The following is a 26147-nucleotide window of genomic DNA, read 5'->3' on the forward strand; positions in this document are numbered from 1 at the left end:
GACCTCACACCCCAACAGGCCAACACTAAATAAATAGTTTTTTTTTTTTTTTCCAATAAATTCATGCAACATACAGTATAAAAAATGTGAATTCTATCCGATCCTCTTTATAAAAGATGAATTCTATTCTATCTTTTCTAAAATAACATGTAACTTATTTTTTTATTATGTGTTAATTTTTAATTAGAATTATTTTAATAACATATAACTCTCTCTTTTTGTAATGGCTTTCACTTTTCCTCATTTCTTCATCATTGTCGCATCTCCAAAACATCACCGTTTTGTCGGATGTCCTGTTTACTCTGTCATGTCTTACCGTCCTCCAAATCATCACCGTCGCCGTCGACACAAGCGTCGCTGTCCTCGCGATCTCCTTACCTCTCACACTGTTTCTGTATTTTCTCAACCCTTAACGAAAATTTTATTTTATGCCCATCGTTCTGATGACTATGATCGATGCTACAATCCAATTATATATAATGACTCATGAATATTTATCATTCAACTATCATAGAGCATCATTATAAAATACTAAAATTGCAAGACTAAAGTGTAGGCTTTTTTTTTAAAACCAATATAAAATTCCTTGATTCTATCGTATAGAATTGAAACACTTTGATATTAAAGTAATGATACACAATTTTGAAGAAGTAAAATTGGAACAATAATAGTGTTAATATTGTCTTCTAGCGCGAGGACATCGGCGTTGTTTGTGTCGACAGCGACGATGATGCTTTAGAAGACGGTGACAGCATGATAGAGAGAACAGGACACCCTATAAAGCAGTGATACTTGGGAGACGCGACGACGATGAAACAATGAGGAGGAGTGAAAGCCATTAGAGAGAGAGTTATCGATTAAAATAACTTTCAATTAGAAATTAACATATAATAAAGGGTAAGTTACATGTTATTTTAGGGAGGGTTGTGTAAAATTCACCTGTAAAAAATGGTATTTAAATTGATATTATAAAAAAGTTTAATTATTATGTGGATCTCTATAGTTTTATTAAATTTTTAATTAGGTCTTTATATTGTTTTCTTTGAATTTCTATACCATATCAGATTTTGTAATTAAGTCCTTACCATGGCAAAAATGTTAGAATTAATGGAATATTCCGTTAAACAAGACGAATATGCCTAACACTTGACTGAATATTCTGTATAGTTTAACAGAATATTCCGTTAATTCTAATATTTTTATTACGGTAGGGACTTAGGAACAAAATTTGATATAGTATAGGAACCCAATTGAAAAGAGAAAAAGTATAAAGACCTAATTGAAAATTTGATGAAATTATAGGGACCGACAGAGTAATTAAACCTTATAAAAACAACAAAGCTACACAACTAAAGGCCAATGAGGAATAAATCCCATAATGGTCCCTGAGATTTATAGAATTATCCAATTTAGTCCTCAAAATTCTAATTTCACTATAGTGATCCTGCATATTGAGTTTCGAGCACCATAATAATCCCTAAACTCATTTCCAGTGATGACTCAACTGTTTAATGCTGATGTGACTATTCTTGACCCCACACTTTACACCTTTGCCTCCCTTTTCTCAGTTTCGTCCCTTTCCACCACACTCTTCTTCGGGCTCTTATTGCCATCCCTCTCCACTCTCCTCTCATCATCAACTCTTTTTCTCTCCCTTTTCCACCTTCCGCCACCTCTCCTACATCCTTTCATCCCTCCCCTCTCTCACACCTCAATGCCGAACTATGAAGTAATTTTTTTTTTTCCAGGATCTGGACATGCTTGAACGGGTCTTAATCACTAAAGGGACATGCTTGAACGGACCTTAATCACTAAAAAATAAGTGCACATATTAAAAAGAGATCCATATGCCTTCATGCAAATAAAATTTGAGAGAATGTTAAAAAAATAACTTATTTTGGTGTGGGCCCCGATTAGGGGATTTCAAAGGAAAAGAAAAGGGGTTAAGAACACTATTGAAGATGGCGGTGTAACATAAAACAGTAGCGTCAAAGGAGGTGGAAAGAAAAATGAAGCGGAAAATGATAAGGTGATCTTGCTTGAGGCCTCATTGGATGATGGAGGTGTGGGTTTAGTAGAGGTATGAATGGTCTTGCAGACTTTGAAAAGGGTGGTAATGGAGGTAGTTGAACACAGCGAAAAAGGGTGTTGAAATATTGAATTCATTAGAAAGAGCTGCTTTTGCTCTCTGTGATTTCTCTCCTTAAGTCATTCATTTTGGTACATTCTTCATAAATCTACTCACACAAAAAATTAACATTGTCTAAAAATTATCAAAAAAAGAATTAAAAAAAGAATAAGAAAGTAGCAATATAACCCTTCACTACGTTTTGTGAGAAAAACAAGTAGAATGAGAGTCTCTATCTCTTTTACAGCAAAAATAGATTTAAATTGGCCCAATTAATTTTCCAACCAAATCCAGTTAGAAGGGATTGGAGAATCGAAACTAGAATTGGGATACCAACCATAGTCGTGGATGAGATGGCGCAAGATGAAGGTTATGTATGAGGCTTTAGGAATGAAGTCTGGTGGTGATGGAGAAGAGAGGAGAAGGATGAGAAGGTGTAGAAGAGGTGGGGGAAGGGAGATTGCAGGAGAGGGACGGAAAGAGTTAAGGATGAAAGGAGAGTTGAGAGAAATGACATGAGCTCGAAGAAGAAGAGAGCGGTGGAGAGGGAGGGGAAGGAGAGGAGGAGGCAAAGATGTAAAATGTGGGGTCAAGAATAGCTACATCAGTACTGAATAGCTGAGTCATCATCGGAAATAAGTTTAGAGACTATTATAGTGTCTGGAGATCAATTTGGAGGACCACTATAGTAAAATTGGAATTTCGAGAACTAAATTGGGTAATCCTGTGAATCTCATGGACCATTATAGGAATTTACTCGCCAACAAACTATAACTCAAATGGCATAGTCTCTCCATATTCACTTAGAAGTCGCGAGTGTCACTTTTTTTTAAACATGATTGTTGTTATTTTTTTCTCCTCTTCTTTTTCAATAATGTCATTGTCATTTTTTTCTCCTCTTCCGCTACCACCTCCGTACGATTTTGATCCCTAAAGTAAGGACGATTCTAAAACCAAGTTAAACCTTAGGGACGATTTTGTATGCAAAAAAAAATTGGGACGAAAAAAATTTTCGACCTACTCTTTAATGACCAAAATCGTACCTAATCATCATCATCATCATCATCATCATCATCATCATCATCATCATCATCATCATCATCATCATCATCATCATCATCATCATCATCATCATCATCATCATCATCATCATCATCATCGTTCACATCTTTTTCATCTTCTTCTTCTTTTATATATACTCATAAAATTTTGATACATCACAAAAAAAATTTGATATATAGCACAAATTTTAATATACAACACAAAATTTTTAAAAGACTACATACCTAAAACTTTGATATCCAATTAGTAAAATACGTATAATACAAAAAATTTGTTGCACAGCACAACAAATTTTTAAAGACTACATGTCCAAAATATTAACGCCTAACCAACAAAATATATAAGCACAAAAATTTTGATACACAATTTAGAAAATTTTGATGCATAGTACATAAATATTTTATGCACATCACATAACTATTTAAAGGATCATAATTGACTCACTCAACCAACAAATATATTCACTAACAAAAATTTATGTGCCATGTGTAAAAACTTGTGCTATGGGTAAAAATTTATGTTATGTGTAAATATTTATGTGCTATGTCATTAAATTTTTGTGCTCTCCAATACAAATTCATGTGCTGAAAAAGCACAAACAAAGAGAAATAACAATACATGTGTATGTTTATTTTTGTTAAATTTGTGTTAACTTGATTGAATTTGATTACAAAAATGTTTGTACGTAAAATATTTCCGTTATAAAAAATAGAATAGAATTTTTATTTTTCTTATTTTTAATATTTTACATAATACATATTACTCAAATACATTTTAATAAATTCTTTATACAATAAATTTTTGTGATACATCTCCAATCTTAGTATTATAAAACAAATAGTTTTTTTGGTTGTGAGTTAATGTTCAAATTAGTCACTAAAATTATGTTCGCACTTCAATCTGGTCCTCAAATTTTAAATTTATTCAATTTGATCTTTTAATTTGAAATTTGTGATTCACGTTAATCTCTAATTTTACTGTTATGTTAGACTTCTTAACAACTATCTAACATGATAATTGAAATTTTTTATCTCAATTTATTTTTAAGAAACCTTTAAAATCCTTTGAAATTAGAATTAGAGTTTTAAATGTTGTATAACGAGCAAATTTAGATAAAAAAAATTCAATTGCCATTTTAAATAGCTAGTAGATAGTCTAGTAGAATAGCCATCAATCCATCAGCATATTTTAATAGTTATGTGACAAAAATAAGGATAAAGATTAACTTGAATCATGAATACTAAATTCCAAGATCAAATTGAGTAAATCAAAATTTTAAGAACTAGATTGAAATGCGAATATAATTTTAAGGAGTAATTAAATTTTATTTCCTCGGTTGCTTTGATATGTTAATACTAATAAAGAGATCTTATATAGTTATTAAGTGGACGACATGTCGAATTAGAGACAAATATGTTCTTTAACGCTACAAAATTGAACTTTGATAGATAGATAGATTTGAAAAAAATCATCTCAAAACTAAGAAATAACATCATTTTAAAGGGAATTAATTCAGTGTATAAGTTTACCGTGGGCACGATAATTGAGCACATCAGAGATGCGTCCTTCTTAGTCCTCTCGTATTAGGGAAATGTCCTCTCAATGCTCTAACGCCCACACTGGATATGGACCGAACTGTCTCACGACGTTCTGAATCCAGCTCACGTACCGCTTTAATGAACGAACAGCCCAACCCTTAGAACATATTACAACCTCAGGTGGTAAAGAGCCGACATTGAAGTGCCAAACCTTCCCGTCAATGTAAACTCTCGGAAAAGATCAGCCTGTTATCCCGATATTTTTGGAATTTAATTATTCCATAATAAAATTTATTAAAATTTTGTATTTGGAAAATGGACTAAATCACACAGTGATCCGTGAGATTAATGACTGGTACTATTTTAATCTTTTAAATTTAAAATTTATTATATTTATTCTAAAGATCTAGTTTTAAACATTGTATTAATTTCTAGACTTTTTTAACGTTGAGTTAATAAATAGAATATTGAACTAGCTCTTATTTGTTGTATTAGAAACAGGGATCGATAAATGACGTTATTTGGTATTGATGCTTAAACAAGACTAAAATAATATCTTTTTAGAAAATAAAAAAAGATAAAATAATTTGCATATCATATAAACTTTTATTTGTCATTTTATTTTTGTTTTATTTAAGCGCTAAAATAAAATAATGATATTTAGTCATGTGTTTAACTTAACAAGTCAAAATTAACTTATCACTTCATTCGCTGACTCAATACTAAAAATAATTTAAGGATTAATATAATGTCTAAATTAAATAAAATTTATTATTTTTAACTAGTAATTAATTATTACTATTAAAAATATATAAATTAAAAGTATATTATTAAATTGTTAGACTCAAAAAATTAAATTAATAATAAAAATAATGAATTCTAATAAATTTTAAGTATTTCTTTAAACATAATAGGTCGTTAGAAGCCAACTATTCTATTTTAAACTTCAGAAAGAGAGTAATATGCCACTAACTTAACGCCTGATCATATAAGAGGTTTTTTCTTTCCCTCTTTAACTCTCCCATTAAAATTATTAGCCTAAAAGAATAAAAGTATGTGGAATAAAATTATAAGAATTAATAATTAAATTAGTTTTTGAAAAAATAGACATTTTTTAAATTTATTTTTAATTTTTTTTAAATTAAATTGATCTATTAAAAATTAAAAATTAATTATATTTATTTTTCAGTCACACTCTTGACAATTTTTTTTAATAATTGATATTATAAAATATTAATTAACAACATATATAATACCTAATATATCTAATTTGATGTTAATCAAATATGTTTATGAAATTTTATTAATTTAGTTGTTAGGTCATATTGATAATAGAATTTATGTAATTGGATAAAAAAATTAAATTAATAAATTTTCATAAATATGTTCAATTAGATTAATAAATTTTCACAACATCAATTGTTGATATAAATTATTAATAGAGTGACTAAAAGACAAATATAATTAACTTTTAATTTTTGATAAACCAATTTGATTAAAAAAATATTTTAAAGATAAATTTAAAAAATATTTTATCTTCCAGAAATTAATTTGACTATTAACCTAAAATTATAATGTTACCAAATAACATCACTACAATGACCAAACATTGCTTTGTGGGACATCATTATTTTACCAAATAAAATTTTTTTTATAAATTCTTAAACATTCATATATGTGTGAAAAAAATAAACTCTCGAAAAATTTTATTATAAGGCAATTAATTTTCAAATATTATTATAAGATAAATTAATTTCTTTAAAATAGTATAATTAATTTAGTAATTTTGGAATGACTTTTTTAAAGATCTATCTACACTGTAATAATTTTATACGTCAGATATATCTAATAAGACCAATGTGTTTTCAGTTTGACTTTTTCATTATGACATGTCAATAAAAACCACGTTAGATTCTTCTTTTTCATTAATGAATCAAAGGAATAGATATACCGCAAATTATTGTTTTAGATTGTTTTTAAGAATTGTTAGGCCTTTTTTAATTTTAGGACTTAGGTAATACTTATCCGTTAGCTACTAAAAAAATATGTTTACTTTGTAGTAAAAGTTTTATAAGAACGTGGAGTAATAAACACAAGCAAGCAACATTATACTTCTCCAATAATACAATAATTTGTTAAGATGTAAACCATGCAATCATGACTTCTATAAATCAAAATAATATACAGTGCAATGTCATTGAAATTGAATATGTAATTGAAAAGATAATTATACTTTTCCATATAGTATAGATGAAAATGTATAGTGTTCAATATATACCATCGAAACTTAAGTTTGGTATCTGAATAATTTTATCTACTAACCTACTATATACGGTTTATATATAAATGATGAAACGGAAAGAAAAACAATAGTGGAGTATGATGTACTCTAAGATTGATTAGAAGATTATTATTTGACTCCTTTCTTACAAACTGACGAGTTCGTATTCAAAGTGAGGAAATGATATAAATCGATGAAGTATAAAGTACATAATGTAAAGGTATAATAAAGTGTGTATATATATATTGTCTTACTTCCTATTTTAACTTACTTAATTTAACGAAGTATTGTCATATTATATTATTTCTTAGAAAGTATGAGGTGTAAATCATAACTGCAGTGTGCCGAAAGTTATGTTTATTCAGAATATAAGAAAAGAAATGTCTTGAATGAATCGGATCGGACTTATTGAGAGGACAAAATTAAATTACATCGTTGAAAGGAGAGAACAAAAAAAAGAAAAGAAAAAGAAAAACGTATTTGACTCTATTTTGGTTTTTTAAAAAAAATTTAATTTTTTTATCTATTTGGAACTATTATATTATATTATTATATATTTGTACACCAGAAAAATAATTATTATATATTAAATTTGTGAAACTTTTAAAATAAAAATAGTTAACACAAATATTTTTACTAGTACGGTAATATCAAATTAGAAATTTATATATAGCTTTCTTACAGTGATCTAGTTACACATATATGAAAAATAAATTTTCAAAAAATATTTTTGATGCCTTTAAAAATAAATTACTTTGAAAATTAAAAATTTTAAAAATAAAGGTATTACTAATGATATATGTAGTATCAATCTTTTTTTAACAGCAGCGTTGCTATCTTATTATTATATGTTCTAGTTGAAACATTTTTATAAGTTTGTTGAAAAATGAAGAGAAAAAAAAAAGGAGAAGTTTTACGTTGAATTCCTAATAATATCTTTATATATATAGTAAATAACTAAATACTAAGCATAATATATTGATATTCTTATTCATAGAGTTTTTCCCAAAAAAAAAATCTGTGGAAGATTTCAAATGTATGCTTCAGCTATTTTATATATTTTTTAATGTCATATTATTTAGGGAATTTAAATATAACCAACTTGTTAATATATAATAATTTCAAATACATGGTTGAATTTGTTCAAAGAAAAAGAGAAAACAAAAATAAAAAACAATGGTTTGCATGATATAAATCAATAATGCAGGCATGTGGAACATACATTCATTCTTTCTGTGTTTAATGAGTGAAATGCTCTTATTGCATGTGAAGAAACCCAATAGTTAGAATGCATGATATTCAATCATCAATTTATCAAACTATCATTATTCCTAAATGCAATTATGCATATCTATTACTTCTTTAATTTTAGTATTACTAACCTCATGTATACCTAAAAATAAATAAAATAATATTATTAAATTACTATAGTTTACTAAACTATATATAGTAATTTAATTTAATAAGTAAATTGAAATTGTTACTTTAGTATAAGTAAAATATTTTTCCGTCCCCTTGAGAAAATATATTACATGGCATCATTTGATCTTAGTAGTTAAAAAGTCTTCTTTGGAAAAATAAAATTACAATCACAGCATTCAATGGAATAAACTAAAAGTAGATAAATAAATTAAACCGAGTTTACTAATACACTCGGATTATTGTATATTTATGGAACCAAAAATGGATCTATAAAAAATACAGTCCATAAGAGAAAACAAAAAACAAAACATTACTCGGAAATAAATATCTATTAGATATTTTATGCTACTATATATATATATATATATATATATATATATATATATATATATATATATATATATATATATATATATATATATATATATTGACTTAAAATATTTAGAAGTTTATTTTTTAATACATAAATTTTGTATGAGTTCTGTTAGATGACAATTAGGGTTGCGAGCAACATGAATAATAGACGGCACTCCAAAACCACTAAAATAAAAAACATTCCACCTTATTTATCCACTATAATCTTAGCCTCTCACCTTTTACCTTTCGTCTTTCTCTCCTTTTATCGTAGCCGCTTCGCTCTCCATTCTCTGTAGCGCCGTCACAACACATCTCGATCACCGCCGCCGTCACCGTCTGAAGAAGCAACGCGTCGCATCGCCGTTGTACCTTCTTTTCCCATGCGTCACGCTGCCCCTATGCTCCCTGCAACCGAAGCCGCTGCTGCACCTTCTTCTTCCCTGTGTTGCGTCCGCTGCTCTCGATGTTACCACTATACCTGCTTCTCCGATGCATCGCGCCGCCGCTGTTCTCCTTGTCGCTGCGTGCCTTCTTCTCCCCTCCGTGATGTCACATCGTTGTTGAGTCAGAGGTCTTGTTTCGCCACTACTCCAACGCTGCACCTCTGCATGCCCTCACTTCCACGCCGTTGTGTCGTGTCTTCGCCACTTCCATCGCGTACCACTTTGTTTTTTTCACCTAAATAGTATGACCCAAATAAACATCTACATTTTAGTGAAAAGAATCATCTGCATACATAGTAAAATGAACATCTTGCGGAGCATATACATGCAGAATCAAGCGAATCAAGTAAAATACCAATGGTATACCCAAATAAACATCTACTTTAGAATGAAAAGAATCATCTACATACATAGTAAAATGAACATCCGACTTAATTAATAAAAAACAAATAACGAAACAGCAGCTGCAGAGACATTGGAATTACCATATAACAACGGCGACAGTAGCATAAGATTGCAAAAGAGTAGTAATAATTTAAAAATAATAAAAGAATTTAAAATTATAATTTAACCTAATTAATTTAAAATTTGATTTCTAAAAATAAAATTAATTTTTTTGAATTTATTATTTACATTGTTAAAAAAAAGTTGTTGCTTATACTTTTTCATTTTGTATATATATGTCAACCCCACCATAAGAAATATCAAATTGGATTGCTTTCTCTCACATTGACTATTGAGCTGTGAAGAATAATTAAGTTGATGGAGACATATGGCATTATATCATGGTCCGGGGCATTGTGATTATATTTATTATCATAAACATCACCATATGATATATATGGTCCCCACAATTTCACATATACTATAATAATTTGATTAATTTCATGACTAAAGAATAAAAATAAACGAGTCACATCTTTTTCTTTTTCATTTTAAAGTATGTAAAATTGTAAAAAAAAAAAAATTATATAATGCAGCCATTTTATCCACACAAATGACCATTATACTACAATATATAAGGCAATTTTTGTGTGTTGCATATGAGAAGTAGGTGACAAATTAAATTGATGAAATCATGAAACTGAAATTCTACTATGTGTATGTGGTGCCCAAGCTCTATGGGAGACAAAGATAAAATCACTTTGTGTGTTATTGACTGAACATAGATAAATAAATATTAGGTGAAAAGAAAAGATAAATAAATCTTAAACTAAAAATTGAATAAGGTAATTCTTATTTTATGAGCTAATTTTTAGAATAAATTAAGCTACTTAGTTTTTCATATAATATCAAAATCTGGTAAAAGAAATTATTATTGGGTCACTCTTAGTCTCTTATACTACCCAAAAAAAAAAAAATTAAATTGTCTTCGAGTTTAACTTTTTAATTTTGTCCGATCCAAGAAAAAAAAAGCTCCAAATAAATTAGGCTACTTAATTTCTCATATAATATTTAAAAATATTATTTGTATATTAAAATTGACTATTAAAATAGCTATTAATAATGTATTATATATAAATACATGTATAGTTTAATTTATTTTTAATGTATATTTATATTCTAACATATATTTTATATATGACTAATTTCGATGACTGAATTTAGGGTGCACGTAATATGATTATATAATATTAGAGTGTGACAAAAAAATGTTTTTAGGCTATTCTTCTGCTAAAAAAAAAATTAATTAAGTTGTCCTCAAAATAAAATATTACTAATAAACAAACTATGAATGAACACAAGGTTATATACATACAAAATATATAATATTACTATATAATAATATAAAATATTTTATATAGTTATTTAATTAAATTTATTTTTTTAGATAATTATTTACGTAATTAATATAAAAAATAATTATTTTTATTGATGTAATATTATGCAATTGAATATACATATAAAAAAATTAATTATATTAAAATTAAATTTATATTATTATTATCTCTTAATATTCATGTAAATAATTAAACTGTAAATATTATAAATTGAAATTAAAGAATCTACTATCTATAGATCAGAAGAATAATTGATTCACTTTTAATTTGCACAAGTAAACCAAGCTAGTTTTTTGTTTTTGGATATATATACACATAATCATCGACAGCACATAATTATTCAGAAGCTTCCTTAAAACTTTTTTCTGAGGAAAATTTTATACATACCCCTTTAGGTAGATTCTTTGATTCCTCATTCCACTTTCTGAATTCACACAGAAAGAAAGAAACACACATTTGGTACGGTTTGGCAGCAATATCTAAATTTCACAAGAATCCTTTCTTAACAACTTAAGGGGACCTTGCCCTGCCTTTGGGGTAATGCCACCATTAATTTCCCTTTAGAAAAAAGAACTCCTTCAATTAAATTCATAAGATATTTTTTATGTCCTTAAATTTTACATTTTTCTTTACTCAAATATATTTTGCTGAATCATCATTAATGGATGTCTACTTTGTAAAGAATAAAGATGAGAGGTGTGCAAGGCAAAATTTTGTTAGATCTAAATTTAAGGGTAATTTATCTATTTAAAATAAATGGAGAAAAAGTTTATTCAATTACAACAATGGAGAATCAATTACTTGCATGTCTTGATTCATTTTTATATAATCCGTGGTAACCTTCCACGTTTTACAACTAACATATAAATCGTGGTAAGCTCCAACGGTTTATGAAAGAAGCATTATAAACCTTCCACGGATTATGAAGTGAATATTGGGAGGCGTAAACCGTGGTAACCTCTCACGGTTTATGAAGAGATCAGTTTGGGCATAAACTGTGGTAATCTCCCACGGTTTTTGAATACCTATGTTCCGTTCCAGCTTTGCCGAGGTATACGACTCTTCTTGCGACTGCTCGGCTCTGAGATTAGCTATATGTCGTCTTGGAGACGAAGCCTTAAGTAAACCTCGGCACTGCGAAACACGGCGGCAGGAGCACCTGCAAAAAGCACTCCGACGCTCAAGTCAAAAGAGAGTATTTAAAGAATTAATATAAGTAAAATAAATGAGAGTGTAGGTGTGACCTGCCCTCTTATGAGTTACTTGGTTTGTTTTTATAGACGAGTGGAGTGTTAACTTCCCTCTGTTTGTTACGATATGTCTGGTTAGGTGGTGAATGCCATTGTTGGTAACGGACTGAAGATGACATTTGACTTATGTATAACCGTGTTCAAGTTGCGATTGGAGTCTGCGTCATTGTTTTCGAATTATTTGGTAGGTTATGGTGATGAGATGGTTGCCGAGTTTTAGGGGTACACGTCATAGCCCCCAAGCTTGTCTGTCTCTATGCTTTGAGTGGTAGGCAAGCTTTATATGTTCTGCCCTTTGTGTGTGTTTTTCCTCTCGTGTTGGGTTTGTGTTAAGTGTTTATTATGTTATTGGGCCTTTTTTTTTTGCAAAAGAAATGTTTTTGGAAGTAAAAGGAAGTCAAGGGGTTTTCTACCTTGTGGAATGTGCTGCGATTAATGCGTTCTTTCTCCGTTTGGGTTTTTGTTGCCCTCAGCTGTTATCATTTAATTTACCCACTAAGTTAGTGGGCTTTGTAATAATATCTGATTGTTGTTTTGGAATTGCCGTTCTGCTCTTTTCAAATTCTTCCTTCCAGTTTACTCCTCAACATGACTTTTAAAGGTTAGTTTCCTTATCTGAGGAATATTTTGTTTCTATTTTCTGTAATGGCGAAGGAGAAAGGGAAAGAGAAAATGAAAGTAGTTGAGGAGAAAAAAGATTATCCGTACTATTGGGTGCATGACGATGTGAGGACTTGTTCCTCTTCGTTTACGAATGTTGAGTCCATGTTTGAGCTTAAGGGTTTGAAGTTTGTGAAGGATGGTTCGGGTGCTGCCGTTGAGCTTCTCCCTTGCATAGGTCATGATCGGGTTTGTGAGAGGAGGGGAGACTGGCAATACTTCGATATGTATACCCCTTGTTTGATTGAACTGGGTGTGAGATTTTCTTTTTCTAACTTTGAGTGTGATGTTTTGACTCAACTAAATTGCGCGCCTACTCAATTGCACCCAAATTCTTGGGCGTTTCTTCGTGCTTTTCAATGTTTAATGGAGTTCTTATCTTTTCCTTGCTCTCTGTCGGTGTTCTTTTCTTTGTTTCAGTCGAAAGGGGTTCAGAAAGGTTTGTGGGTTTGTCTTAGCAGTTCTTCTGGGCGTTCCCTTTTTCTATTGTATAAGTCTTCCTTTAAAAACTTTAAGTCGATGTTTGTTAAAGTTCGGTCAGTGGAGTCCGAGTACCCATTTTATTTAGATGACGAGCTTATAGAGAGGTTTTCTCTATATTGGTGTTCTGAGCCGATACAAGTTCTTGAGGCTACTGAGCGAACTGAGGAAGAGGATTGCCTGTTAGATTTTTTGGTTGAGAGCTTTGCTTATGGGGAGTGTTTATCTATTCCTGAAGTTCTTCGTTTTCATGATTCTGGCGATAGTGAGGGTTTGAAAACCTATATAGGTAATGCTTGTTTGTTTTTGCGGTTTATTTGTTTACTTTATCTGACTTTTTGCTCTGTGTAGGTGGGCGAGTTTCTCTTCTTGACCCTTCTCGGTTTCAATCCTTCTTAAAAAGGAAAAAAGAAAGGGATGCAGGTGGCTCAGGGACACCAAAGGAGGGTGGTGGAGAGGCTGCTCAATCCACTGCTCAGCCCGCATCTTCGTATAAAAAGAAGAGAGATGACACCGAGGAATCTCTGGAGGTTATTTCTGAAAGGGACAGGGATGTTGCTGGTAGTAGTAGGTCTGTGTTTGATCGACAGAAAAGGCTTCACGGCTTCATCCCCGGTACAAGTCCTCACTCTTTGTAGAGCGATCAATTCCCTATTGTCGAGCTTTCAGATAGGGTTTCTCAGTATCCAGGTGATATGCTCATGACCCTTCGTGTTGGCATGGAGAGTTTGGGAAAATTTGTCCAGGTTGGTTTGTGTATACGCTTGTTGGAATTTTTTCTTTCTTGCTGTTTATTCATGTTTTCTCTTGTATTGCTGTTGTAGATCGTTGCATCACGGCTGATGTGCGTCGGTCGTACAACTGAGCTGGTCGGGGCTGAGCAGTAGGTTGCCATGGGACGGGTTGCTGAGTTGGAGAGGGCGCTGAAGGACAAGGATGCTGAAGTGGAGAAGTCATTGAAGGAGAAAGACGATGTGATCGTGGATATATGTTACAGCGAAGATGAAGTCGTCTGAGGACGAGGTTGCTCGTCTCAGGGATCAGATTCGACTTCTTCAAGCAGATATAAAAGATAGTGATCTGGCTAAGGGATAGCTGACTTCCAAAGTTCATGAATTGGAGGAGGTAGGGATGGAGATGTTATCCTCTGGGTTTGATCGGGCTGTTAGTTAAGTCGCTGTCATAGCTCCTGAATTTGATTGTGCTTGGTTGGATGTGACCAAAATAGTCATTGATGGAAAACTTGTTGTGGAAGGGGCGGTGGAAGATCATGATGAGAACGTCCCGCCCCTTTGATTTATGTGTTTTTTTATGTTTGTTTGTATGTGTTTGGTTGTTATTTTGGTGAACTGTGGTAGTATTTGGTTTGTGCTGACCGATTTGTGGTCAGTTTGACTTTAAATATTTTGATGATATGTACAAGTTTGACTTGTTTGGTTTAATGTTCTTCGTTTTTGCAAGTATCATAGGTAAAGTAGAAATAGATCGGCGTTTCGTAATTTATTGTTTGTATTTGATAATTTGGCAAGTAGGGCGTCCGACCTCATTAAAACTCTCCTTAGGTAAAACCCGTTAATTGGGAAAAAATCTCTAAGGGGGAAAAAGAGTACCTTCATCCGCGTATTTCGCACAAGTTATGATCTATACAGCTTTAATGAAGATACATTCCAGTTTCCTGATATAGGCTCGCCTTGCAGTGTTTGTAGTTGGTAAGCTCCCATTCCGAGCACTTTTGAAATCCGGAATGGTCCTTCCCAATTCGCGGCGAGTTTACCATGTGATGGAGGTCGCCTTGCTTCCTCTGTTCTTCTGAGGACTAGGTCGCCCTCGTTGAATGTTCTTGGCACCACTTTTTTGTTGTGCCTTCTCTCAATTAGTTGTTTCATTGCTCTTTGTTTGATGGCGGCTATGTCCATGTCTTCCTCGGCGAGATTAAGCTCGGCGTTCCTTATGTTGATATTGTGTTGTTGATCGTATAGCTCGGTTCTAAATGTAGGGACGCCGACTTCGATCGGAATTAGTGCTTCTAATCCGTAGACCAGCTTGAACGGTGTCTCGCCTGTGGTAGATTGTATTGTTGTGTTATAGCTCCACAGTATTTCTGGAATCAATTATGCCCATTCTCCTTTCGCATCATTGAGCTTTTTTCTCATCGCCTGCAATATAACTCGGTTAGCAGCTTCGGCCTGCCCATTGGTTTGTGGGTGTTCGACCGAGCTAAAATGATGCTGTATGTTAAAATTTTTCAAAAATGATGCTAGTTTGTTATCTGTAAATTGTCTACCATTATCTGATATTATTTCTTTTGGTATTCCGAATCGGCATATGATGTTTTTCCATATAAAAGATCGTACCTTTTCGGCAGTTATTCTTGCTAGCGGTTGTGCTTCTATCCATTTCGAAAAATAATCTATGGAGACTAGGAGAAATTTTACCTGACCCGGTGCTGTTGGGAATGGGACGAGGATATCGAGCCCCCATCTATGGAAGGGCCAGCTTACCTCCATGCTGTGCATTACCTTGGCGGGCTTCATGGATATGGCGGCATGCTTTTGGCAATTGTTGCAGTTTTTGACCTTTGTTATGCAGTCCCCCTTCATGGTCGGCCAGCAATATCTTGTTCGGATAATCTTTGCTGCCAGAGCTTGTCCTCCTATGTGGTTTCCACATACGCCTTCGTGGACCTCGTTCATTACTTCATTCGCTTCATTTTTGTCGAGGCATTTCAATAATGGGTGTGAAAAGCCACGCCTGTACAATTCTCCTGCTATGTTTGTATAGAGACTTGCTTTTCGTCTGAAGTGTTGAGGGTTAGGCTCATTTCTGGGTATGACCCTTGCATTAATGTATTCGAGAAAAGGTGTTCTCCAGTCGTGGAGATGGTTAATGTTCGTTATGGATAATAATTTGATGCTAGGTTTCTCTAGTGTAAGTTGTGATAATGTCGATGTTTGTGTACTTGCCCTAGTAGTGGCAAGTTTAGATAATATGTCTGCTCTGATGTTCTTTTCTCTATGCATATGTAATATGATGAATTTATCAAATTTTGAAATGAGATCCTTTGCTATGAGCCAATACCGTTCTAACAAAAGATCTTTTACTTGGAATTCTCCTTTGATTTGTTGAACCACCAATAGGGAATCACAATGTACTGTTAGGCTCTGTACTTGGAGGTTGAGGGCGAGCTTAAGTCCTGCTATGAGCGCCTCATATTCGGCCTGATTGTTGCTTGCCGAGAAATGAAATTGTAGGGATTGCTCGGCCATTACTGTGTCTCCCTCCTTTAGTACTATCCCGGCTCCGCTTCTTTCTCGGTTTGATGCTCCATCTATGTGTAATTCCCAGGTCTGGTTGTAGTGGTAGTCATCAGGTGTGAGCTCGAAAACGAAGTCTGCTAGGATTTGTGACTTCAAAGCCGACCTTGATTGAAATTGGATATCGAACTCAGAAAGTTCGACATACCATTTGGTCAATCGTCCTGCCAGTTCTGGTTTTGTCAATATTTGCCTTAACAGTTGGTTCGTCCTTACAATTATTGTGTGGCTCTGGAAGTAGTGTCTGAGTCTTCTCGCTGTTGTCACCAGTGTTAAGGCCAGCTGTTCAATTTGTGGGTATCTTCGTTCTGTTGGTTGCATGACTCTGCTGACGAAGTATACTGGCTTTTTTGTTTTTCCTGTCTCAGTGACGGAACCGAGTGATAAACCACTATTTTATGGTTTATCTTGTGTTATTTGCATGATTTTATAATCCCTTCCTAGTATTGTTTTATGATTGAAAACTTGCTTCCTAGAGATCTTTAATTAGTATACTTTAATTCTGCTTTATACCATTCGATGCCGTGATCCGTGTGTTAAGTGTTTCAGACTTTATAGGGAAGGAATGGCTTAGAAAATGGAGAGGAAGCTTGCAAAAATATAAGGAACACAAGAAACTAAGGAGATGACCAGCGAGCACCGACGCGCACGCATGGCTCATGCGAGCGCGCGGAATGGAGAAATTTACAGCGACGCGTGCGCGTGCCTGACGCGTACGCGTGGATTGGAGTCTGCACAAGAGACGTGCACACGTGGACGACGCGTACGCGTGACAAGGAAATTCGCCAAATGACGCGCACGCGTGACTGACGCGTACGTGTGATCTGCGCGATCTGCAGAATTAACAGAAAATGCTGGGGGCGATTTCGGGCCAAATTTTGACCTAGTTTTCGGCCCAGAAACACAGAATAAAGCCAGGGAACATGCAGAGACTCAAAAGACATTCACATATTCTCATTAGGATAGTTTTAGGTTTTTAGATCTGAATCTAGAGAGAGAATTACTCCTCCTCTAGTTTTTCTTTACATTCATAGTTTATTAGTTTTATGCTTTTGCTTTTGGATATTGAAGAGTCATCACCTCTGTTGAAGATACTATTCTAGTTTGTTTTCTCACTCTTTTATTTATTTATTCCATACTCTTAATTCTTGTTTAGAGTGGTAATTGGATTATTTTCATGGATTGTTAATGCAAATGATTACTTTTACTTTTAATTAATTTGAATATCTATTTTATTTAAATTATCATGTCTCTTTTCTATTCCCAACTCCCAATAACAAAGATGGTATCCATGTCAATAGAGTAGATTCCCTACTTGACATGGGGGTTGATTAAGAGGAGACACTTGAGTTGGAATGCTCAAGTGGTTAGTTAAATTGGAAGTTGTTGGCTAATTCTGTATTTACTAACGCTAGACCTTCCCAAGGGAGAGGACTAGGATTTGCGAATAAGAGTTAGCTCAATCACTTGACTTTTCTTTATTTAGTAAGGGTTAACTAAGTGAAAATAACAACCTTTTTATACTACACTTGAGAAAATTCCAACAAGGATAGAACTTCCAATTAATCATTCCCCCAATCAAGGCTTTTTAATTAGAATATATATATTTCTCTTTTAATTTACAATTATTTATTTTCTGTCATTCAACTCTCAAAATTCTCGGAAAACTCCTGATTAATAACTTAGCACCCTTTCTAGCAACTCGTTGGGAGACGACCTGGGACTCATACTCCCAGTATTTTTATTCTAAACTTTTTTGTGACAACCTTTCTAAATTGGCGAGGCGGATTTTTGCTGGTTAAGAGCTATACTCGCAACGCTGTTCTATTATATTATAATCTCTTAATTGGTCTAACTTCTGCCACGCATCACCGAGCTTATGGAATAATTGGAAACAGATAAATATAAGTATAGAGGTTTACCGACTTCTGGGCTTTGCAACACTGGTGGCGATGATAGGATGATTTTGAGTTCGGCGAATGCCGTCTCGCATTCCTTTGTCCACTCGAATCTTTTATTCTTTGATATCGTCTGGAAAAAGTGGTATGATCGGCTCAACACTGCTGGCAAAAATCGTGACAGGGCAGCTACTCTTCCTGCCAGTTGATGTACCTCCTTTATTGTTTTCGGACTCGCCATGTTAAGTATTGCGTCACATTTTTTGGGGTTTGCTTCGATTCCCCGTGAAGTCAGCATAAACTCGAGGAACTTGCCTCCTTGTACCCCAAAGGCACATTTTTCTGGATTGAGTCTCATGTTGTATGCTCGGATCTGACTGAATATTTCCTTGAGGTCTTCATAGTGGGATCTTTTTGGTGTGGTCTTGGCGACCATATCGTCCACATAGATTTCCATGTTCCGACCTATCTGTTGGTGGAATACCTTGTCCATTATTCGTTAGTATGTTGCACCTGCATTCTTTAGACCAAATGGCATTACTCTGTAACAAAAATTTCCATGTTCAGTTATAAAGGATGTCTTGCTCTGGTCTTCTGGATGCATAAGGATCTGGTTGTAACCAGAATATGCATCCATGAAGCTTAAGCTTTTGAAACCTGATTCATTATCTACGAGTTTGTCAATACATGGTAGGGGTAGGCATCTTTTAGGCATGCCTTGTTGAGGTTTGTAAAGTCGACGCACATGCGTTATTTACCTGAATTTTTTCTTACCATTACCACATTTGAGAGCCATGTGGTGAAGCGAATTTCTTTGATGAAGTCGGCACTAAGTAACTTCTTAGTTTCTTCTAGAGCCGCCTTTTCTTTCTCCGATCCGAGGTTCCTTTTCTTTTGAGCTATGGCTCGGATCGTCCTGTCGATAGTGAGCTTGTGGCAAATGACGTTTGGATCTATACCTGGCATATCTGCAGGGGTCCAGACAAATAGGTCAGCATTATCTTGTAGTACCTTTACAAGCCTCAATTGCTCCTGTCCTTGGAGTGCTCGGCCGATGTAGGTGAATTGTTCCGGTTTTGACGTCAGGGGGACTTTCTGGAGCTCATCTGCTGGTTGGGGTCTTTCTTGAGTGTTCCCTAGGGTCGAGTTCTGCTAGGGACAGTACTTCATTCGTGCTGTGAATTGCCTTGACCTCTTGTTGATATTTTTGCCTCATGTTCGATCTTTTTAGGCTTGCATTGTAGCATTGTTGAGCTTATTGGCGATCTGAATGGAGTGTTGCTATCCTGCCGTCATGTGCCTGAAACTTAACACATAAATGAAAGGTGGACACTACTACTCTGAACATGTTCAGGGTAGGCCTTCTGAGAATAATATTGTAAGGACTGGGACAATCAACTATAAGATATTGTATATCTATGGTTCATGTTAATGAGGTGTCCCCCAATGTTGTTTTTAGCCATATATAACCTTTAATTGGGACCCTCTCTCTTGAGAATCCTACTAGTTCTCCGGATGAGGGTTGCACTGCTTTTTCAGATAATTTCATTTTTTGGAAAGTAGAATAGAAGAGAACGTATGCACTACTACCTGGGTCCAAAAGGACCTTTCTTACCAATAGTTCGCCTGTTTGAATGGAGATCACCACGGGATCGTCTAAGTTCGGGATGGCCGAGGATATGTCTGCCTGGCTGAAGGTGATTCTGAGGTCGGTTGCATCTTTGTTATTTTGTGTTACAGTTCCTTCGATTGCTAGCATTGCGCGGTAGCTTCGTTTGCGCGTCGAGCTTGTTTCACCTCCCCCGACAAATCCTCCAGATATGCAATTTATGATCCTTTTTGGTGGATTGGGGTTGGACCACCTATTATCATTTCTTTCCTCCGAAGCTTGTCGGCGTTCTTCCTGTTTTCAAGTACCCTCCTTGTTTCGTCTTCCTTCAACATACTTGTCTAGGAGACCTTGCCGGGCTAATCTCTCTAGTAAGCCTTTGGCAATCACACATTCATCCATCGTGTGCCCATACTTCTGATGGGAAGCACAATGTTTGCTCTTGTCCACAAACCGTTGATCGTGGTAACTTCCTACTCGGGCTGGAGGTTTTATAATTTTGGCGTTGAGAATTTCTTTGATTATTTTTTCTCTCTTTGTGTTAAATCTGGTGTAATTGTCAAATTTTGGGGTGAGCTTGAATGGCTTCCTTGTTTCCCTACTGTTTGGCGATCTTAGAGATTTGTCTTCCTCTTTCCTAGGTTGTTTTCTTTCTGTCCTTTCATCCTCGCGGAACTCTTCGATCTCCATTTGCCCAGCTGCTCTTTCTCGCAACTCCTCCAGTGTCTTTAGTTTGGTCACCGCGATTGTTTCTCGGAATTTTCCGGGTCGGAGGCTGGCCTTAAGGGCGTGCAAATGGACTGTTGGGTCTAGATATGGTATTTCGATTGTCGCTTCAGCAAATCTGGTCATATATTCCTTAAAGCTTTTGTGCTGCCCTTGTCGGATGGTACCAAGGTAGTCGAATCCGTGCACATATATCCTTGAAGCTGCGAAGTAGTCAATGAAAAACCTCGCTAACTCTTCAAACAATGAGATTGATCCTGCAGACAGTTTAGAAAACCAAAGTAACGCAGCACCGTCAAGATAAGTAGGAAAAGCTCGGCATAGTATAGGTTAATTGTTAGCGCCGTTAAAAAACATCATAGACTGAAATTTTTTAACATGAGCCCGGGGTCACCAATCCCCTTATATGGCTCTAGAGAAGTAGGTAGCACGAAATTCTTGGGCATCTGAAAGTTAGTAATCTCCTCGGAGAATGGGTTGTCCAAGGTCAACTTTTCTTTCGGGGGATTGAGACATAGTGGATTAGTGTTGCCTTGGGCTGAGCCTTTGAAGTTTCCTTCCTTATGCTTTTCGGCATTGTTGCGGATAGACAGTTCGGCTATCCTCCGGACATCCGCCTGAAGTTTGGCGATTTGAGCTAAGAGCTCTGCTTGCGTGGGTTGGTGAGCCCCATTCTCAGCCATAGCTGAGGATCGGAGATCCTGGAAAAGAAAAGAAACAAAAGCTAGATGAAGAAAATAGTGGGATTAGATGAGTTTCTTCGGGCCCCACGGTGGACGCCAAATGTTCCGTTCTGGCTCCGCCGAGGTATACGACTCTTCTTGCGACTGCTCGGCTCTGAGATGAGCTATACGTCGTCTTGGAGATGAAGCCTTAAGTAAACCTCGGCACTGCGAAACACGGCGGCAGGAGCACCTGCAAAAAGCACTCCGACACTCAAGTCAAAAGAGAGTATTTAAAGAATTAATATAAGTAAAATAAATGAGAGTGTAGGTGTGACCTGCCCTCTTATGAGTTACTTGGTTTGTTTTATAGACGAGTGGAGTGTTAACTTCCCTCTGTTTGTTCCGATATGTCTGGTTAGGTGGTGAATGCCATTGTTGGTAATGGACTGAAGTTGACATTTGACTTATGCGTAATCGTGATCAAGTTGCGGTTGGAGTCTGCGTCATTATTGTTTTCAAATTATTTGGTCGGTTATGATGATGAGATGGTTGCCGAGTTTTAGGGGTACATGTTAACCTATATATATATATACATATCGACCAAGAGGTTAGTTATACTATCTTGGTCGTATCAATATTTTTGCATTGGATGTTCGATATGTGTCAAAATTTTGTGCATGTTATATATCTTCCTTAGTTATACTATCTTCACTTAAAACAATATAAGACTACATGTTTGTTGGCGTTATCTTTAGGAATATCAAATAAAAGTAAATAAGAGGACAATGTGATCAAGAAGTGATTTTGTGTTAATTAATGTCATTATGTAATACTGGTATTTGAAGAATCAAACTATTACCATTAAGAGAGGGGAGCTATTAGCACGTTTATTATATTGATTTGTTTGTCTATTATTATTATTATTATTATTATTATTATTAGAGAAAATTTAAAACAAAGATGAAAAATGACAAATGTGAATTTTCAATTATGAATAAAGAATATATAAGCTCAAGTTTTATGTTTATACTATTTTTTAAAAATTATATTTAATCATATTAATATTGCAAGTATGATGAGGAGTACATGAATCCTATATTTTTAAAATTTAATGAGCGTCAGAAATGCTTTTGTCTTCCATATGTTGCAGCCGATTAGGGTTATGTATATATATAGGTACTCAAAAATCATAGGAGGTTACCACGGTTTATGCCCAAACTGATCTCTTCATAAACTGTGGGAGGTTATCATGGTTTACGCCTCCCAATGTTTACTTCATAATCCGTGGAAGGTTACCACGGTTTATGTTTATGATGCTTCTTTCATAAACCGTTGGAACTTACCACGGTTTATGTGTTAGTTGTAAAACGTGGAAGATTACCACGGATTATATAAAAATGAATCAGGACATGCAAGTAACCAATTTTCAATTGTTGTAATTGAATAAATTTTTCTTCTGTTTATTTTAAATAGGTAAATTGCCCTAAATTTAACTCTAATATTTTTTCTAGTCAATTTTAAAAAATCGAACTCAATTTTAAATTACTAATCCAAAATAAAATGGATTAAATTGGATTGATTAGACATATAATTAGTATAAATAATTTTGAATATTCTATACAATAAATTTATAAAATATAATTTTTAAAGATTAAATTTAATAAATATTATATACATTTATATCAATAATAAATTATTTCTAAAAAAATAATATTATGATATAAAAATATTAATTATGAAAAATATAATAGCAAACTTAACTAATATAATAAAATTATGGCACCAACTCTGCTAGATAAATATATTGAAATTGTTTCTGATTTTTTTCAAATCACTAATTCTTGCTAATCTTGGTTCTGTTATAACTTGTACTCTTTATATAATGTAGTGTCTCTTTCTAGTTTAATGATGAGAATTTACAATTCTCTCTACAATAATTCTGTTCTTTTGTGGTGTATTATTTTCATTTTCAGTTTCATTTCATCATTTTTCAACTATTTCATCATGGTATCAAGAGCCACAATCTTAATTCCTCAATCCTAGTTCAACCTTCTTTTAATCCATGGCCTCTTATTTCATCTATCCTTTGAATCAACAATGGCCCGTACACCTTTACCTCAAAACCCTCTTTTTTATTAAATTCTTGACAAGCTCAATGAGGACAACTTTATTACTTGGCAGCAGTTGGCTCTCTTCACAATTCAAAGTCAAAAGCTTCAAGATCATCTTCTTTCCAACACACAACCTCCAGAATTTATTACTAATGCTGATAAAACTGCTGGCAAGACTTCAGACAAACATTAAGAATGACTTATTCAAAATTATAATCTCAGTTTTTTGTTATTGTCTTCTATGGATGATGCTTTCAAGAATCTTATCAGTGTGTCAAAATTCTATCTTGATAATAATGTTTATTTTGAGTTTCACTCATTTACTATTTTGTAAAGTTGCAGAACACTCAACAGACTCTTCTTCAAGGATTGCTTAGACATGGATTATATGTTTTTGACACTCTTACATCTATTGGACTTAATTCTTCTCATCATTTATCACATGCATATTTTTTTTACTTTACAATTAATAATAGAATTCGACATCTGAGATTAGGTCATGCATCCGATCCAATTGTTAAGAATGTAATGCAACAATGTAATATCTTCTCTAATCATATTTCTAATAAAAATAATGATTCCATTGTGTGTGAAGCTTGCTATTTAGCCAAAATGTATTTTTTTTCTTTCTTGATCTACTGTTCTTTATTCTCATCTTCTTGAATTAGTCTTTATTGACACATGGAGCCAGCTGCAATTATTTATTATTTTGGATCCAGGTATTATATTAGTTTTATTGATGTTTATTCACGATACACTTGCTTATATTTATTTCAATCTAAGTCACAAGTTCCACAAATTCTAATTCAGTATAAAAATTTAATTTAATAGAGAATCAAAATGAATATAAATTAAAGCAATTCAAATAGATAATGCAAAAGAATTTATATCTAGTACTATTAAAAATTTTCTTCAAAAAAATGGAATTATTTATAAACTTGCTTGTCTTTACACACACCAACAACAAGGTATGGTAGAAAAAAAATACAGACATGTCACAGAAGTGGGTTTGACTTTATAAGTTAGTGCTGGCATGCCTCAGACCTTTTGGGAGGATGCATTTTTCACTACTACTTTTTTAATCAATAGATTACCAATCCCAAGTCTAAAAATGAAATCTCCTTATGAAGTTCTTTTGGGCCATCAACCAGATTATTCAATGTTAAGAATCTTTGGTTGTGCTTGTGTTTCACATATAAGGCCATACAATTCTCATAAATTGGATTTTAGATCTAAAAAATGTTTGTTTCTTATTTAAAACTAAATCGGTTTTGTGCTTAATCTCTTTTCTTAAATAATTGACTAAGGAATTAGCGAAATTAGGTTAAAGAGAAATTGAATTGTCAAGGAATTGGAATTTGATTATTTATAATTTTTCGTGATTGATCTTTGTATGCCTCAAATAAATGAACATAAGGATTGTTTTTCTAAAGAGTGAATATCTCTGAAACCTTAACATCCTCACCATCACTGTCTTTATTCACTCACTGTTTGCTATTTTATTGCCTCTGTTTATATGTTTGCTATAATTTCTCATTCATTTCTCTGTTTCTTGATTTGTCTAATTAGAACACTCAATTAATCATTGTTGTTTAGTCATTTAATCCTCATGAAAATGATAACCCACTCCCATTGTATTACTTGATGCACTTGTCGAGTTGTGGTATTGCAAAATTCCTCATCAAGTGTCTTAGCAAAACTGGAAAGATATATATTGCTAGAAATATTGTATTTGATGAGTCTGTGTTTCCTTATTCCTCTATGTTTGTAGATTTTGACTGTTTTTTCTAAGTCTAATTTTAATTCTACCTCTTCATCGATTTCTTGTCTTCCATCAATTCACCTCTTTTTCAGACTCTACAAGTAATTTAACAACACCATCTTTCATACCATTGCCAATATTAACATCGCCCTACACCAATTACCACTTCACCTACTCTCCATAATACTAATGTTACTGATCCTAATCAAGTATTATTTCTATTTCCAGTACTGAAGTTCCATTATCTCCTTCACCTCAAATTTCTATTTCCATTAATACACATCCAATGACTACCCTGTCAAAAACTAGTCACTTTAAACCTAAGGCACTCAATGTTTCCACTATAATTATTGATTTTGAACAAAATACTCCTATCACCAAAGTAGTAAACTCGTAGTTTTTATTTTGACTCGATGGGCTGGCATAGAATCGTAATTCGTAGATTCGTAAGACGAAACGTAGATATAACTCGTAAATTATACATACATACATACATACATACATACATACATACATACATACATACATACATACATACATATATATATATATATATATATATATATATATATATATATATATGAACATATCATAATATGTTTATCAGGATATGAATATGGCCAATTTATTCCAAAGCATTATATGCAGAAACAAAGTTAA

General features: G+C 33.5%; 1 protein-coding gene across 1 annotated transcript; it reads right to left on the minus strand.

Annotated features, from left to right (window-relative positions):
• Positions 1 to 15036: 15036 nt before the first annotated feature.
• On the minus strand, positions 15037 to 17037 carry LOC107627728 (uncharacterized). The gene is made up of 2 exons (XM_016330550.1): positions 15843 to 17037; positions 15037 to 15461 (listed from the first exon to the last, which is right to left on the minus strand). The coding sequence occupies exons 1-2, from the start codon at positions 17035 to 17037 to the stop codon at positions 15037 to 15039; spliced, it is 1620 nt and encodes a 539-aa protein (XP_016186036.1).
• Between the last annotated feature and the right edge of the window lie 9110 nt (positions 17038 to 26147).

Source organism: Arachis ipaensis, chromosome B2 (genome assembly GCF_059453495.1).
Source record: "Arachis ipaensis isolate K30076 ecotype BB chromosome B2, ASM5945349v1, whole genome shotgun sequence".
In the NCBI taxonomy this organism is placed as follows: domain Eukaryota; kingdom Viridiplantae; phylum Streptophyta; class Magnoliopsida; order Fabales; family Fabaceae; genus Arachis; species Arachis ipaensis.